Raw genomic sequence first — 14385 nt, 5'->3', positions numbered from 1 at the left:
ACCTTACCTACTGAAGGGTTTCTTCTAAAATGCTATAAACTATAAAAAATTATATATACGTATGTATATATATATATATATAAATCTATTTTTGAACTATGTACTGTTTTAAACAATTGAAGTGTTAAGTTTAATGTTGTTAATAGATGAAAATAATGTCAATCAAAACTCAAACTTGTGGGCTTTCCAAGAAAGAAAAGTTAAACAAATATAAATACATTAGAGTTATTTATTTTAACGTTTTATTTTCTTAAAAAAAATCTAAATGTTAAAAGCAGTTTAGGGTAATAGGATTTATGAAGATACAGAACATAATTCACTCGGGATGTCAGGCGGTGCCTGCCGGATGGGATGCTTGAGTGAGCCACAGATGATGTGAGCTTCCAATAGGCACATATGTTTCCTTTGAAAATAAAGATTAAAATTGCAGATGTATTTGGGACAGAAATAATTCTGGAAGTTATAAAATGCTATTAAATAATGTATATCAAGGCCATTCTAACACTGATCAATGGGTTTACAATCTCTTAAAACCACTGGAATCCAAATTTTAAAAAAATCACCTTCTGGTGTCCATGATATGATCTGGCAATATGTATGAAATTCATGCTCCAGGCAAAGCTTTGGCCAGCTTGAAATATTTGGGGCATATGTCAATCAGTACATTACGCACTTTGTTGTCGTTGTTCACTGGGGCCTAGGGAATCCTGCCGACCCTGGTGTAGGTTAGCTGCATCTAATCAGATTCAACAGCCTTCTTAACCACCATCCTTTCCTCCTCTAGTTCTCCTTCCTGTCATATGCTGCAGCTTTTAGGCTACTCTCCCCTTAGCCTCCATGCCCGTCACACGTCATAGCTACTCTTCAAAGCAAGGTCCCAACCCATTGCTTCTGATGTCTTGAAAAGTACATGGATGTTTATGGGTACCATATGCTGTATTACTGCCAGGTATTAACCTTGCTTATGTGTAAGATTTAATAAACAAATTTTAAGAGTGTTAAGTTCTATTAAAAAGGTAGCCATCAAATTTAGTTCAGTAATTCTAAATACAAGAGGACTAAGAAGGACAACTCTAATCAGAGGTCAAAGAAAACACAATGATGCAATAGCAGAATAGAGGCTTCTGCCCATGTATTCATTAGTTTTTCTGAATGAACTGAAACAGGAGGCCCATCTTCAGAGGTAAGAAAGTAATTTAGTCTTCACTGTCTTCTGCCCTAGTTTTATTTTTATCTCAGACCAGGTTACTCTTCGCCACATTGATTACTCGCAACTGTTACGGCTGGGGGTAGACGGAAGGTTGAGTGATGAGAAACAGACCAAAGTAGGGGTAGTTTCCTTCCCATAAAGGCAACCGCTACAGACAGAGTGAGTCTCGGACACAGAAATGAATGGCGCACTGCAAAGATGAAAACAGGTGAATAATTTCCCCTTCCACAGCAGTTTTTATTAGGGTTATTATTAAATCATTTCTGAATTCAACCACAAATATTATTATACTTACTAACCCATAACTTAATGTCATACCGAAATATTTTCTTTGGTGTGCTTTAGATATTGACTTTTATTTAGGTTTAATCCTGCAAACAAATTAATCGTGGGTGACTTGAGAAAGGATATCTTTTTGTTTGTTTGTTTGTTTGTTTGTTTTTTGCGTTACGCAGGCCTGTCACTGTTGTGGACTCTCCCGTTGTGGAGCAACAGGCTCCGGACGCGCAGGCTCAGCGGCCATGGCTCACGGGCACAGCCGCTCCGCGGCATGTGGGATCTTCCCGGACTGTGGCACGAACCTGTGTCCCCTGCATCGGCAGGTGGACTCTCAACCACTGCGCCACCAGGGAAGCCCGAGAAAGGATATCTTAATTAGGAAATGGCCAGGTACATTACTCAATTTTTAGAAATTTCATTTACTAATGTGAAAAAGTGTGACACAATGATGAGTCCTGTGCCAATTCTTTTGAGTGATAATTTATTTAATGCCTACTACTCTGCAGAATTTATATTGGATGAGAATGTTCATTAGCCATGGTTGGAGATCTCATTATGTAAAGAATAAGTGAAGAACTAGAGACGGGAAAACTATTTTGAGTAAAAACCAAAGACCCCCCCAGTGATCTACAAGGCCCTGCCTGGTCCATTCGCTTCTGACCTTCATTTTTTACCATTCTTCACTTTGCTTACTCTGCTTCAGTCACATAGTCCTCTTTACTGTTCTTTGAGCAAACCAGGTGGGTTCCCACTGGATTTCTCCTTTTTTTTCCGGAAATGCTCTTCCCCCAAATATACAAATGGCTACCTCCTCTCTTTAAGTCTTTGCCTAAATGTCACTTGCTCAATGATGCCTTCCCTAACCTGCTATCTAAAATTGCATTCGTGCCCTCCCCCAGCACCCCTTGCTCTGCTTCTTTATACCATAGCTCTTAACACCGTCTAACATACACTACATTTTAGTTATTTATTACGTTCATTGATATTGTCTCTTTACCCCTGCTAGAATGTAAGCCTCACAAGGACAAGCATCTATGTCTTTTAGTTCACTAACATATCCCAGTAGAAGAGGACCTGGCACAAAATATGCAATAAAAATTTTGTTGAAGGAGCAAATAAAATATCTGAAGAGTGACTGGGTAGATCAGTGGAGTGCTCCAGAGGGCAGGACTAAGATTTATGGACAGACATAAAGGAGGCAGATCTGGGTTCAATGCAGGAATGACTTTTCACATGAAAGGGTTTTCCAACATTGTCATGCAATCAAATCACCTGCAGAGTTTGTTAAAAACGGCAGTTCCTGGACCCCAGACCTACCGAAGCAGAAACTTCAGGGATCGTCACAAAGTGCCTGTTTCACACACAAGTTCAAGAACCACTGTCCTAAACTTTCAGTCACTGAAATATTCAAGTAGAGACTGAAAGGTCATGTGTCAAGGGTATTTAGGAAAAAAAAAATGTTTCTATGTTCATTGCAGACAAAAGCTGGGCTCAAAAATTCTATGATTTTTTTATTTTTCGGTTCGCGGGCCTCTCGCTGTTGTGGCCTCTCCCGTTGCGGAGCACAGGCCCTCTGGACGCGCAGGCTCAGCGGCCATGGCTCACGGGCCCAGCCGCTCCGCGGCATGTGGGATCTTCCCGGACCGGGGCACGAACCCGTGTCCCCTGCATCGGCAGGCGGACTCCCAACCACTGCGCCACCAGGGAAGCCCAAAAATTCTATGATTTTATCAGATCAATTTCAAGATTGATTCATATATTTTGTGCTGTATTATTTAGAAAATGTCACCTTTCCTTTCTATCAGGCTTTGCTCTGGGGGTGGGATGTATACCTCTCCAGAGGTACAGAAACAGAGCTCTAAGGAGTATCTCATGTTATTTAACATTTAACTCTTATGCAGAAATCTCATCACACCCAAGTATATGGGTGGACATTTCTAGTTATTTTGGAAGTCGCTATTATTTCATTTAATGAAGGTAATTGCAATTTACCCTTAATTATGTTTAGAATCAATAAGAGTCCTTCCAAATAAGCAGCCCATGAGATAACCATAATTCAAAAGAAGATCAAAGGTTAATAATCTGCAACTGAGAAGAACCCTAATTTGACATTTGATATTAAATTGAATATTCTCTTTTCATAAAGAATATAACGTGTAACAAAATATTTTCACTATGAAATGTATAGATCAATTTCAGAAAAATGAAGGTTGCCTTTTAAATAGTGGTTGTTGTAGGTACGGATAAAGTGAAACTGAACCCAAAATGACAAAACAAAAACAAAAAATGACTGGAGAAAGCAAACAGCACAAATCAGACTGTCGCAGGCAAACTCGTTCTCTCCCAAGCCCTGGAGTCCATGTGCTTTGCCCTCTGGCTGGCTGAAACGTTCAGAAGATTTATTTCTCAACTCTCTAGTTAGATATAATTACCTAGATTGGATTTCTTTCAATCCACAACTATATACAAATGTGTTTTTTTGCTTTGGGCTAGAAAGATCATTTAAACTAATTTTTTTATGTTTCCCATTATGGCATACATTTGAGTAGGGAAATAACTGAAAAATATTTTAGCATTATGAGGAAAAATAGTTACCATTCACTGAAGCCTGTTCTGAGTAGTATAATCTGTGCCAAATTCTTTGAAGATCAGATATTACTGCACTGTTTGAAAGCAATGCTGACTGTATCAAAATGAGGTATAATATAAAATGAAGTATAATAATAATAATAACAGCAGTTCCCATATATTACATGTTGATTCTGAGTCAGATACTGTTTTAAGTGCTTTATATGAACTGGCTTATTCAGTCTTATACCCTAATGAGGTAGGCACCAAACTTATCCTTAATTTGCAGATTAGGAAACTGAGGCAGAGACATCCAGCTGCCCAAGGACACACAGTGACAGTCACTGAACCACAACATACTTCACCTTTCATTGTACTTCTAGGAAAGTACTTTAGGAAATGTACAGTTGTTCAGAATTCATAAACATTTAAATAAAAGGGTTTTTATTTGAGATTTTAAATTTAAGTTAAACTTTATGAGCCTTGAATAATTTATCTTTCAGTATTTTTACTACCTTTTGCTGTCTTTAAAGGAGAGTGTGTGTGCATGTTTTACTGTATTTGAGTATATTTTTCTAATGACAAATTTTGAATGAAAGTTGGCATATCAAGAATTGGCTGGACTCAAAAATTCATAACTGAACTGTGATAGTGCTCGATCTATAATCCTTAGTTTTAAGCATTTTACCAAAACTGGGACAATGTACAAAACACTTGACACTCACCTGCCTCACAATTTTCAGGCACAATCCCATTATACACATGCTGGCTGAAGGAAATCCTTACATCTTCTCCTTCCATGTGAATGACCAAGAGACCATTGGTTGTCCTAGCTGGGAACCCTTGGTCAACAACTTTTAACTGCAGCCAGATAGGAAAATATTCTGAAGCTGGGTTTTGCTGAAGTTGAATTTCTCCTGTGTATTCATTAATAGAAAACACTGACTGGGGCTCTGCAAAACTAAATATGACAGTTCCATTGGGCCCCAAGTCTGGGTCACTGGCTCTCAGGATGGCAGTCATCTGGTTAGTAGGTGACTGGGGGGAAAGAAAAATATCAAAGGGGTTCTGTTCCCAAACTGGATCATTGTCGTTAACATCAGTGACATGTATTTTTATGATCACCATGGTGCTTCTTGAGCCCTGGACACCACAATCTCTGGCCACAGCCTTAAATGTATGCTCAGCTCTGGCTTCTCGGTCAAGGATGTGGCTGGTTCTCAATGTGCCCGCTATGGGATCAATGGTGAATGCCCCGGAAGCCTCCTCCGCTAGAGAATACTCAGTTTGCCCATTCAGGCCTTCATCCTTGTCCACGGCAGAGAGCACAAGAACCACGGTTCCCACTTGAGCATCCTCTCTCACAGAGGCCTGGTAATGGAGCCTGGAGAAGGAAGGACTGTGGTCATTGTCGTCCAGAACTCTGACTTGCAGCTGCACCATGGAGCTCCGAGGTGGATCCCCCAGATCGGAGCACAGGATGACTAGGGTGAAGTTGCTGACTTGCTCCCGGTCCAAAGCACGAGTGATTGAGAGTTCTCCTGATGTTTCATTAATAGCAAAATACTCATCAGTATTTCCATCTAGTAAAGAAAACAATTCAAAATATATTTGAATTCAAAAAGTAGCAGCCCTTTGCCATGAATATATATATTCATTCAACAAATATTTATTTCCTGATTATTACATCCTAGCACTTTTGTAAGTACTTTTGTAAGTACATGATAATTAACTGTGTCTAGTGGAATGGCATTGATTACTATCCTATGGATAGACCTCTTCTGCATTTCAGAATTCCTTATTTTTGCTCTGTGTGTGTATGTGTGTGGTTCTTACATTTCTCCTTGAACTAATTTTAACATCTTTTTGGTTTGGTTTGGTATGAGAGTCATACAAATATGTCCTTTGATGGGGAGTTCTGGAGTGAGGATGACACAGAGCAAAGTCCACAGTCCATCACAGGACATAAAGTGTGAACAAAAATGCTATTTCTTGTCAAAGGCACTGATCCTGATTCTGCTTTCTCACTGTGAAAAGGAGAGAGAGAGTGGAAAATAAAAATTTATTAGGAGGTAGGATCAAGATGGTGGAGTGGGAAGAGTCTGAGCTCACCTCCTCTCAGGAAGACATCAAAACTACATAAAAAGAAACTCTCTCTGAGACTGACCTGAAGATTAGCAGAATGGCTCTTCTACAACCAAGATTACAAAGAAAGAACCATGTGGAGTCTGGTAGGAGGGGAGGAGAAGAAATCTAGTCAGGACCCACACCCCTGGTGTGTGACCCAGAAGAGGAGAAGGATTTCAGAGGCTCAGGGACCCTCCCTCAGGGGTAGGGGTTTCAGCCCCACATTGGGCATACCAGCCCTTGGGTTCAGCACTTGGAATAGAAGCCCCTTTAGGTGGTTTGAAAACCAGTGGGGCTTAATGGAAGCCTGTAGGAAACTGAGACTCTGCTCTTGAAGAGTGTGGACACTCACTTGTTTGTTCCCAGTCCCAGCACAGAGACAGCAGACTGAAACATGCCTGGTGCTCTGGCCAGCCTGTTATGACTGCTCCAGTGCACCTTACCCCTGTCTGAGACAGGCTCTTACCTCAGCCTCTCCCGCTCCAGCCCCACTCCTTAACAAGGCAGAAACCATCAGTGCACCTTGGGAGAAGCCAGGGCTTGCACCAGCCTCCTATTCCAGCCCTCTGAGTCCTAGTTCCAGCCCTGGCCAAGGCAGAAACCTCTATAGCACCAAGGAGACACTACCCTCACTCAGGATTGTGGCCCCAGCCACTCAGACCATGTCCCCACCCCCTGACAGGGCAGTGACAGCTAGCACATCCCAAAAGAAGACATGTCCCATGATCACTTTAGATCCAGCTCTACCACCAAAGCCACTGGACATAGGCAGACTGCATAGGGATGTCCCAACTGCTTCAACACAAAGACATGATTTCAAGACCAAGAAGGGTATGTTTTCCCTAATTTCATAGAGACAAACAAACAAAATGAGAAGAAAGTCATAGAGAGTCAAACAAAATGAGAAGACACAAGCACATGTTCCAAAACAAAGAGCAATATAAAACACTGGGATGGGGAGAAGGGAAGCCTAATGAAACAGAGATAAGTAATTTACCTGATAAAGGGTTCAAAGCAATAGTCATAAAAATGTTCACCAAACTTAGGAAAAGAATAGACGAATACAGTGAGAACTTCAACAAAGAACTAGAAAATATAAAAAAGAGCCAATTAGAACTGAAGAATACAATAACTGAAAGGAGAAATACACTAGAAGGAATTAACAGCAAATTAGGTGATACGGAGGAACACATAAATGACCTAGAAGACAGAATAGTGGAAATCACCCTATCAGAGCAGCAAAAAGAAAAAAAGTTTAATAAGTATTATTTAAGGGACCTCTAGAACAATATCAAGCATACTAACATTCATGTTATAGGGGTCAGAGAGGAAGAGAGAGAAAAAAGCGGTAGAAAGCATATTTGATGTAATTATAGCTGAAAACATCACTAACCTGAAAAGGAAATGTATCCAGGTCCAAGAATCACAGAGATGCCTAAACAATATGAACCCAAAGAGACTCACACTAAGTCATTTCATAATTAAAATGGAAAAAGTTAAAGAGTGAATGACAGAATTTTAAAGACAGGAAGAGAAAAACAGAGTCACATACAAGGGAACTATGATAAATATTAGCTGACTTTTTAGCAGAAATCTTGCAAGCCAGAGGGAGTAGCATGACATATCTAAAGTGCTGAAAGGAAAGACCCTACAACCAAGAACACTCTATCCAACAAGGTTATCATTCAGAATTGAAGGAGAGATAAAGAGTTTCCCAGACAAGCAAAAACTAAAAGAGGTTGTTGCCACTAAATTGGCTTTACAAGAAATGTTAAAGTGTCTTCTTTAAGTGAAAAAGAAAAGGCTATAAAAAGAAAATTTTTAAAAATATGTGAAGAGAAATATTTCACTGATAAATATAAATATATAGTAAAGGCAGTGAATCAACCATTTAAATAAGCTAGTACAAAGGTTAAAAGATAAAAATTATAAAATCAACAATAACTATGATAAACACTGAAGGGATATAAATAAAGATGTAAAATATGACACCAAAACATAAAGCATGTTGGGAGTGGAGTGAAAAATGTAAAGCTTTTAGGATGTGTTTGAACTTAAACACTATCAGTTTAAAACAACTATATGTAATTGATATATATGGACCTCATAGTAACCACAAATCAAAAATCTCCAATGGATATACAAAAAACAAAGAGAAAAGAACCCAAACATAAAACTAAAGAGAATAGTTAAACTGTGAGGGAATAGACTAAAGGAACAAGAAAAGAACAGAGAAGAACTATAAAAACAACCAGAAAACAAGTAACAATATGGCAGTAAGTACATATCTGTGAGTAATTACTTTATGTATACAGATATAATGCTCCAATCACAGGACATAGGGTGGCTGAATGGATAAGAAAACAAACCCATCTATATGCTGCCTACAAGAGACTCACTTTAGATCTAAAGACATATTCACTTGAAAGTAAAAAGATGGAAAAAGATACTCTATGCAAATGGAAATGAAAAGAAAGCTGGGATAACAATATGCATATCAGAAAAAATAGACTTTAAAATAAAGTTAATAACAAAGACGGGCATCATATAAATGGGTCAATCCAAGAAGAAGATATATCATTCATAAACATAAATGCACCTAGTACAAGAGCACCTAATTATATAAAGCAAATATTAACACACATAAAGGGAGAAACTGACAGAAATACAATAACAGTAGAGAACTTTAATACCCCATTTACATAAATGAACAGATCATCCAGAAAGAAAATCAATAAGGGACACATCAAATGACACAGTAGATCAGAAGGAGTTAATAGATATCTACAAAACATTCCATTAAAAACAGCAGAAAACACATTCTTTTCAAGTGCACATAAAACATTCTCCAGGACAGATCACATGCTAGGCCACAAAAAAAAATCTTCAATACATTTAAGAAGATTGAAATCATATCAAGTATGCATCTTTTCTGACCACAGTGGTATGAAACTAGAAATCAATTACAGGAAGGAAACTGGAAAACATACAAACATGTGGAGACTAAACAACATACTACTAAAAAACCAATGGGTCAACAAAGAAATCAAAGAGGAAATAAAAAAAATACCTTGAGATGAATGAAGAGAAAAACACAACTTTCCAAAATCTATGGGACACAGCAGAAGCAGTTCTAAGAGGGAAGTTTATAGTAATTCAAGTCTAACTCAAGAAACGAGAAAAATCTTAAATAAACAACCTAACTTTCCATCTAAAGGAACTAGAAAAAGAAGTACAAAGTCCACAGAAGGAAGGAAATAATAAAGATGAGAGCAGAAGTAAATAAAATAGAGACCAAAAAAAAAAAAAAGAAAGAAAAGAAAAGCTCAGTGAAACTAAGAGCTGTTTTTTTTAAAGATAAACAAAATTGATAAAACTGTTAGCCAGACTCATCAAGAAAAGAAGAGAAAGTCTAAGTAAATAAAATTAGAAATGGAAGAGGAGAAATTACCACTGATATCACAGAGATACAATCATAAGAGAATACTATTGACAGGTATACAGCAGCAAATTGGACAACTTAGAAGAAATGGAAGAATGCCTAGAAACATACACACTTCCAAGACCAAAGTAATGAAATTGAATCAATAATCAAAAAACTCCCAACAGGGGCTTCCCTGGTGGTGCAGTGGTTGAGTGTCTGCCTGCTGATGCAGGGGATATGGGTTCGTGCCCTGGTCCAGGAGGATCCCACATGCCGCGGAGCAGCTGGACCCGTGAGCCATGGCTGCTAAGCCTGCACGTCTGGAGCCTGTGCTCCACAATGGGAGAGGCCACAGCAGTGAGAGGCCCGCGTAATGCAAAAACAAAAAAAAAACAAAAAAACTCCTAACAAATCAGAGTAGGACCACACCAGAATTTGAGGGTTTCTATCAAACAGTTAAGGAAAAGTTAATACCTATCTTTCCCAAACTATACCAAAAATTGAAGAGAAGGGAACACTTCCAAACTCATTCTATGAAGCCCTAATATCAAAACCAAAGACACTACAAAAATAAATTATCAGGCCAATATTCCTGATGAACATAATGCAAAACCCTCAACAAAAATATTAGCAAACTAAATTCAACAATACATATAAAGGATTTTTAATCATGATCAATTGAAATTTATTCCAGGGATGCAAGGATGGTTTAATATCTGCAAATCAATCAAGGTGTTACACCACATTGAAAAAGGGGAGGATAAAAGCCATATGATCATCTCATTTGACATAGAAAAAGCATTTTCCAGAACTCAACATCCATTTATGATAAAAATCTCTCATCAAAGTTGGTAAAGATGAAACATACCTCAACATTATAAAGGCCATACATGACAAGCCCACAGCTGACATCAAACTCAACATTGAAAAGCTGAAAACTTTTCTTCTAAGATCAGGAATAAGACAAGCATTCCCACTCTCATCACTTCTATTTAACATAGTATTGGGAGTCATGGAGAGGGGCAAAGTGGGTGAAGGGGAATCATGGGTACAAACTACTAGGTATAAAATAAGTTACAAGGATGTAATGCACAGCACTGGGAATACTCAATATTTTATAATAACTTTGTATGGAGCATAATCTATAAAAACATTGAATTATTATGTTGAACATCTGCAACTGTAAGTCTACTCTACTTCAATTTTTAAAATGTCCTTTAATGGGACTTAGATCTAGGGTACAGTCAAGATAGGGAGATATTGAGGTCCAGTGGTAGCTGAAAACAGGAACTGGATGAAATGACCAGAAAGAGTGTGTCTATGAGAAAAGAAAAAGATATGCCAAAAAGATCCAGAAAACTCTAACAAGTCAGAGAACCACCAGAAGAACAAGGACATTGGGAAGACTTGTCTAGAAAGACAGATGAAGGACCAAAAGAAAGTAAGTGGCTTTCTGAAGTCAAGGTGAGACCAAGTGTCCAGGGCATGGTGCACAAAGACACAAAGCAATACAATTAAATTAAGAACTGAGGGCTTCCCTGGTGGCGCAGTGGTTGAGAGTCCGCCTGCTGATGCAGGGGACACGGGTTCGTGCCCCGGTCTGGGAAGATCCCACATGCCACAGAGCGGCTAGGCCTGTGAGCCATGGCCACTGAGCCTGCGCATCCGGAGCCTGTGCTCCACAACGGGAGAGGCCACAACAGTGAGAGGCCCATGCACCGCAAAAAAAAAAAAAAAAAATTAAGAACTAAGAAAGATCCAACGCATTTGGCAACAACGGGATCTTTTATGTCTCTGGAAAGGGTAGTTTCGCTGGAGTGACTTCAGTGGAACACATTTTACAGCAGGCTAAGAAATGAAAGTAAAGACACAGAAACCAGAGTGTAGACAACAATTTTCAAGAAGTTTGATTGTGAAGGAAAAGAGACAGTGAGTGAAGGGAGACATCTATGCTTTTCAAGATGGGAAATACTGGAAATACTGATGGGAAAAGCCAGTAGAGAGGAACTGTTGACCATTTGGGAAAGGGAAGTGAATGGTCAAAAAGAATGTCCTTGACGCTGTGAGAGGTGACAGGTGCTGTTTGGGGATTGCTTGTAGCTGGTCCTCAACAAGATAAATACAAAGAAATTAAGAGTAAGTATTTAGAAAATTTTATAGCAACATGAGAGAATAATCTTATGTCTTCATAATACAGTAATAGTTTTTAAAAACTGGGGCTTGCATTTTGTATGCCTCTGATTTTTTCTCCCAGTAATTTATATTTATTGGATTTTACAAAAGTATCAGTTATATCAGATTGGAAATTTCAAAAAACACAAACCCTGGTCCTTAACCACAATTGGTAATGTAGAAGTTCCTAAAGACTTTGATCTCTGGGGTATTGTTGTAGATCTGAAGTGTTTCATTGGTCTGCAGATCTGGGAATTGTTTTTCTACTCATGTCCTCTAGGCCTGAAAGAAAATCTTGACTGTTCAAAATAATAAAAATAAGTGATCATACGAGAGAAGTGAAAATAGAGAAAAAGTGAAAATAGAAAACAAAAGCTATCTGTTCCATCTGTACATGCACTAATATTAGTGGATTACTAACAGCGAGAGTTGTCAAGGGTAGATTTTTGAGGAGTTTGGAGGGCACTGGATCAGGGTGGCTGTGGGGAGGAGTAGAGGAGACCCAGGGCACCAATCAGTTCTTAGCAGGTGTGAGTTCTGTAAACACTGTGCTAGATACCAAATGCTGAATGCACTCCATGAAGTGTGTGTCAACCGAGTTGGTATCCTGGGGAGGGGGGTATTTAAATAAAGATAATACTTACCAATTATGTGATACCTGACAGCTCCATTATTGCCAGCATCCATATCAGAGGCCAAAACAGTGTAGACAAGCCCCGGCTCTTGGTTTTCCAGAACCTCAATGTCATGCCTGGGGACAATAATCTCCGGTGCGTGATCGTTTTCATCTCCCACTGTGCAGAGAATTGTTGTAGTCCCAGACAGAGCAGGGGCTCCCCCATCACGTACAAGTACTGACAAGGAACAAAAGACGGCACAGATGGTGGCCATTAATTCATACCTAACCAGACAGCAACAGACCAAATTAACCGGCTAGCACTGGGTCAATAATATTTTATTTAAAGACAACCTACTGAAATGTAAAATTTCCCCTCTCAATGGCCTGCTGCCTGTTTTTGCTTGTTTAGCACAGTCAAGGGATCCCTTACCTCGAAGGGTGAGGACTTCCTGAACTTCTCTGTCAAGTGTGGTGGTTGTCACCACCTCCCCAGTGTCAGGATTTATCTCGAACAACCCGAATAAAGCACCTGGCATGATTTCAAACTGAAGCTTGGAATTGATTCCTAAAGGAAAATATAGAGGAAAAACTCAGCCATTATCCCCTTGGAATCCATCTGTCTCTTCTCCTTTTTCCTATGAACATGTTAGGCCATAGATTAAAAAAGGCAAGACACGTAACCTTCAAATTAAGGTCAGAAACAAAAACAAAAATTTACAACAACTCTTTTGGCTGGTCTTGCTAAATAAAAGTCTCCTGGCTGAAATGCTGGATTTTCAAAAATCCTTCCCACAGTGAATGCTTAAGATTTTTTCTCCCTCCCATAAAAAATTTCTTATGAGTGTGCAACCCTATAACATATTCCTAATTACTCCTGCTAACACCTAATTGTGATTTAATGGCATCATTATAAGCGTGCAGGGCAAATGGCAATTTCTGTAGGTGGACCCTCTGTTTAAAAGCTTGTGCCCAAAGAGCTTCAAGATAGAGGAAGAGTAAGATGTGGAGATCACCCTCCTCCCCACAAATACATCAGAAATACATCTACATGTGGAACAACTCCTACAGAACACCTACTGAATGCAGGCGGAAGACCTCAGACCTCCCAAAAGGCAAGTGACTCCCCACGTACCTGGGTAGGGCAAAAGAAAAAAACAGACACAAAAGAATAGGAACGGGAACTGCAATAGGGAGGGAGCTGTGAAGGAGGAAAGGTTTCCATACACTAGGAAGCCCCTTTGCAGGCAGAGACTATGGGTGACGGAGGCGGGAAGCTTCGGAGCCATGGAGGAGAGCGCAGCAACAGGGGTGCAGAGGGTAAAGCGGAGAGATTCCCGCACAGAGGATCGGTGCCGACCGGCACTCACCAGCCCGAGAGGCTTCTCTGCTCACCCGCCGGGACGGGTGGGGGCTGGGAGCTGAGGATCGGGCTTCGGAGGTCGGATCCCAGGGAGAGGGCTGGGGTTGGCTGCGTGAACACAGCCTGAAAGGGGCTAGTGCATCACAGCTAGCCGGGAGGGAGTCCGGGAAAAAGTCTGGAGCTGCCGAAGAGGCAAGAGACATTTTCTTGCCTCTGTGTTTCCTGGTGCGCGAGGCGAGGGGAATAAGAGCGCCGCTTAAAGGAGCTCCAGAGACGGGCGCGAGCTGCGGCTATCAGCGCGGACCCCAGAGACGGGCATGAGACGCTAAGGCTGCTGCTGCCGCCACCAAGAAGCCTGTGTGCAAGCACAGGTCACTCTCCACACCTCCCCTCCTGGGATCCTGTGCAGCCCGCCAATGCAGGGTCCCATGATCCAGGGAAAACTTCCCCGAGAGAACACACGGTGTGCCTCAGGCTAGTGCAACGTCACGTTGGCCTCTGCTGCCGCAGGCTCGCCCCGCATCCGTACCCCTCCCTTCCCCAACCCTGAGTGAGCCCGAGCCCCCGAAGCAGCTGCTCCTTTAACCCCATCCTGTCTGAGCGAAGAACAGATACCCTCCGGTGAC

General features: G+C 40.4%; 1 protein-coding gene across 1 annotated transcript in view; it reads right to left on the bottom strand.

Moving 5' to 3' along the window:
- The window catches only part of DCHS2 (dachsous cadherin-related 2), a gene marked incomplete at both ends in the record, with an annotated part of 285989 nt that overhangs the window by 63129 nt on the left and 208475 nt on the right, over nt 1-14385 (bottom strand). Inside the window, 3 exons of the mRNA XM_079920434.1 lie at nt 4783-5640; nt 12425-12634; nt 12830-12964. Coding sequence (XP_079776560.1) covers nt 4783-5640; nt 12425-12634; nt 12830-12964 — 1203 coding nt within the window. The remainder of the gene's footprint in view (nt 1-4782; nt 5641-12424; nt 12635-12829; nt 12965-14385) is intronic.

This window comes from Stenella coeruleoalba (genome assembly GCF_951394435.1).
Source record: "Stenella coeruleoalba genome assembly, chromosome: 4".
Taxonomy (NCBI): Eukaryota; Metazoa; Chordata; class Mammalia; order Artiodactyla; family Delphinidae; genus Stenella; species Stenella coeruleoalba.
The sequence above is the reverse complement of the archived record's forward strand: the minus strand, read 5'-3'. Positions and strand labels throughout refer to the sequence as shown.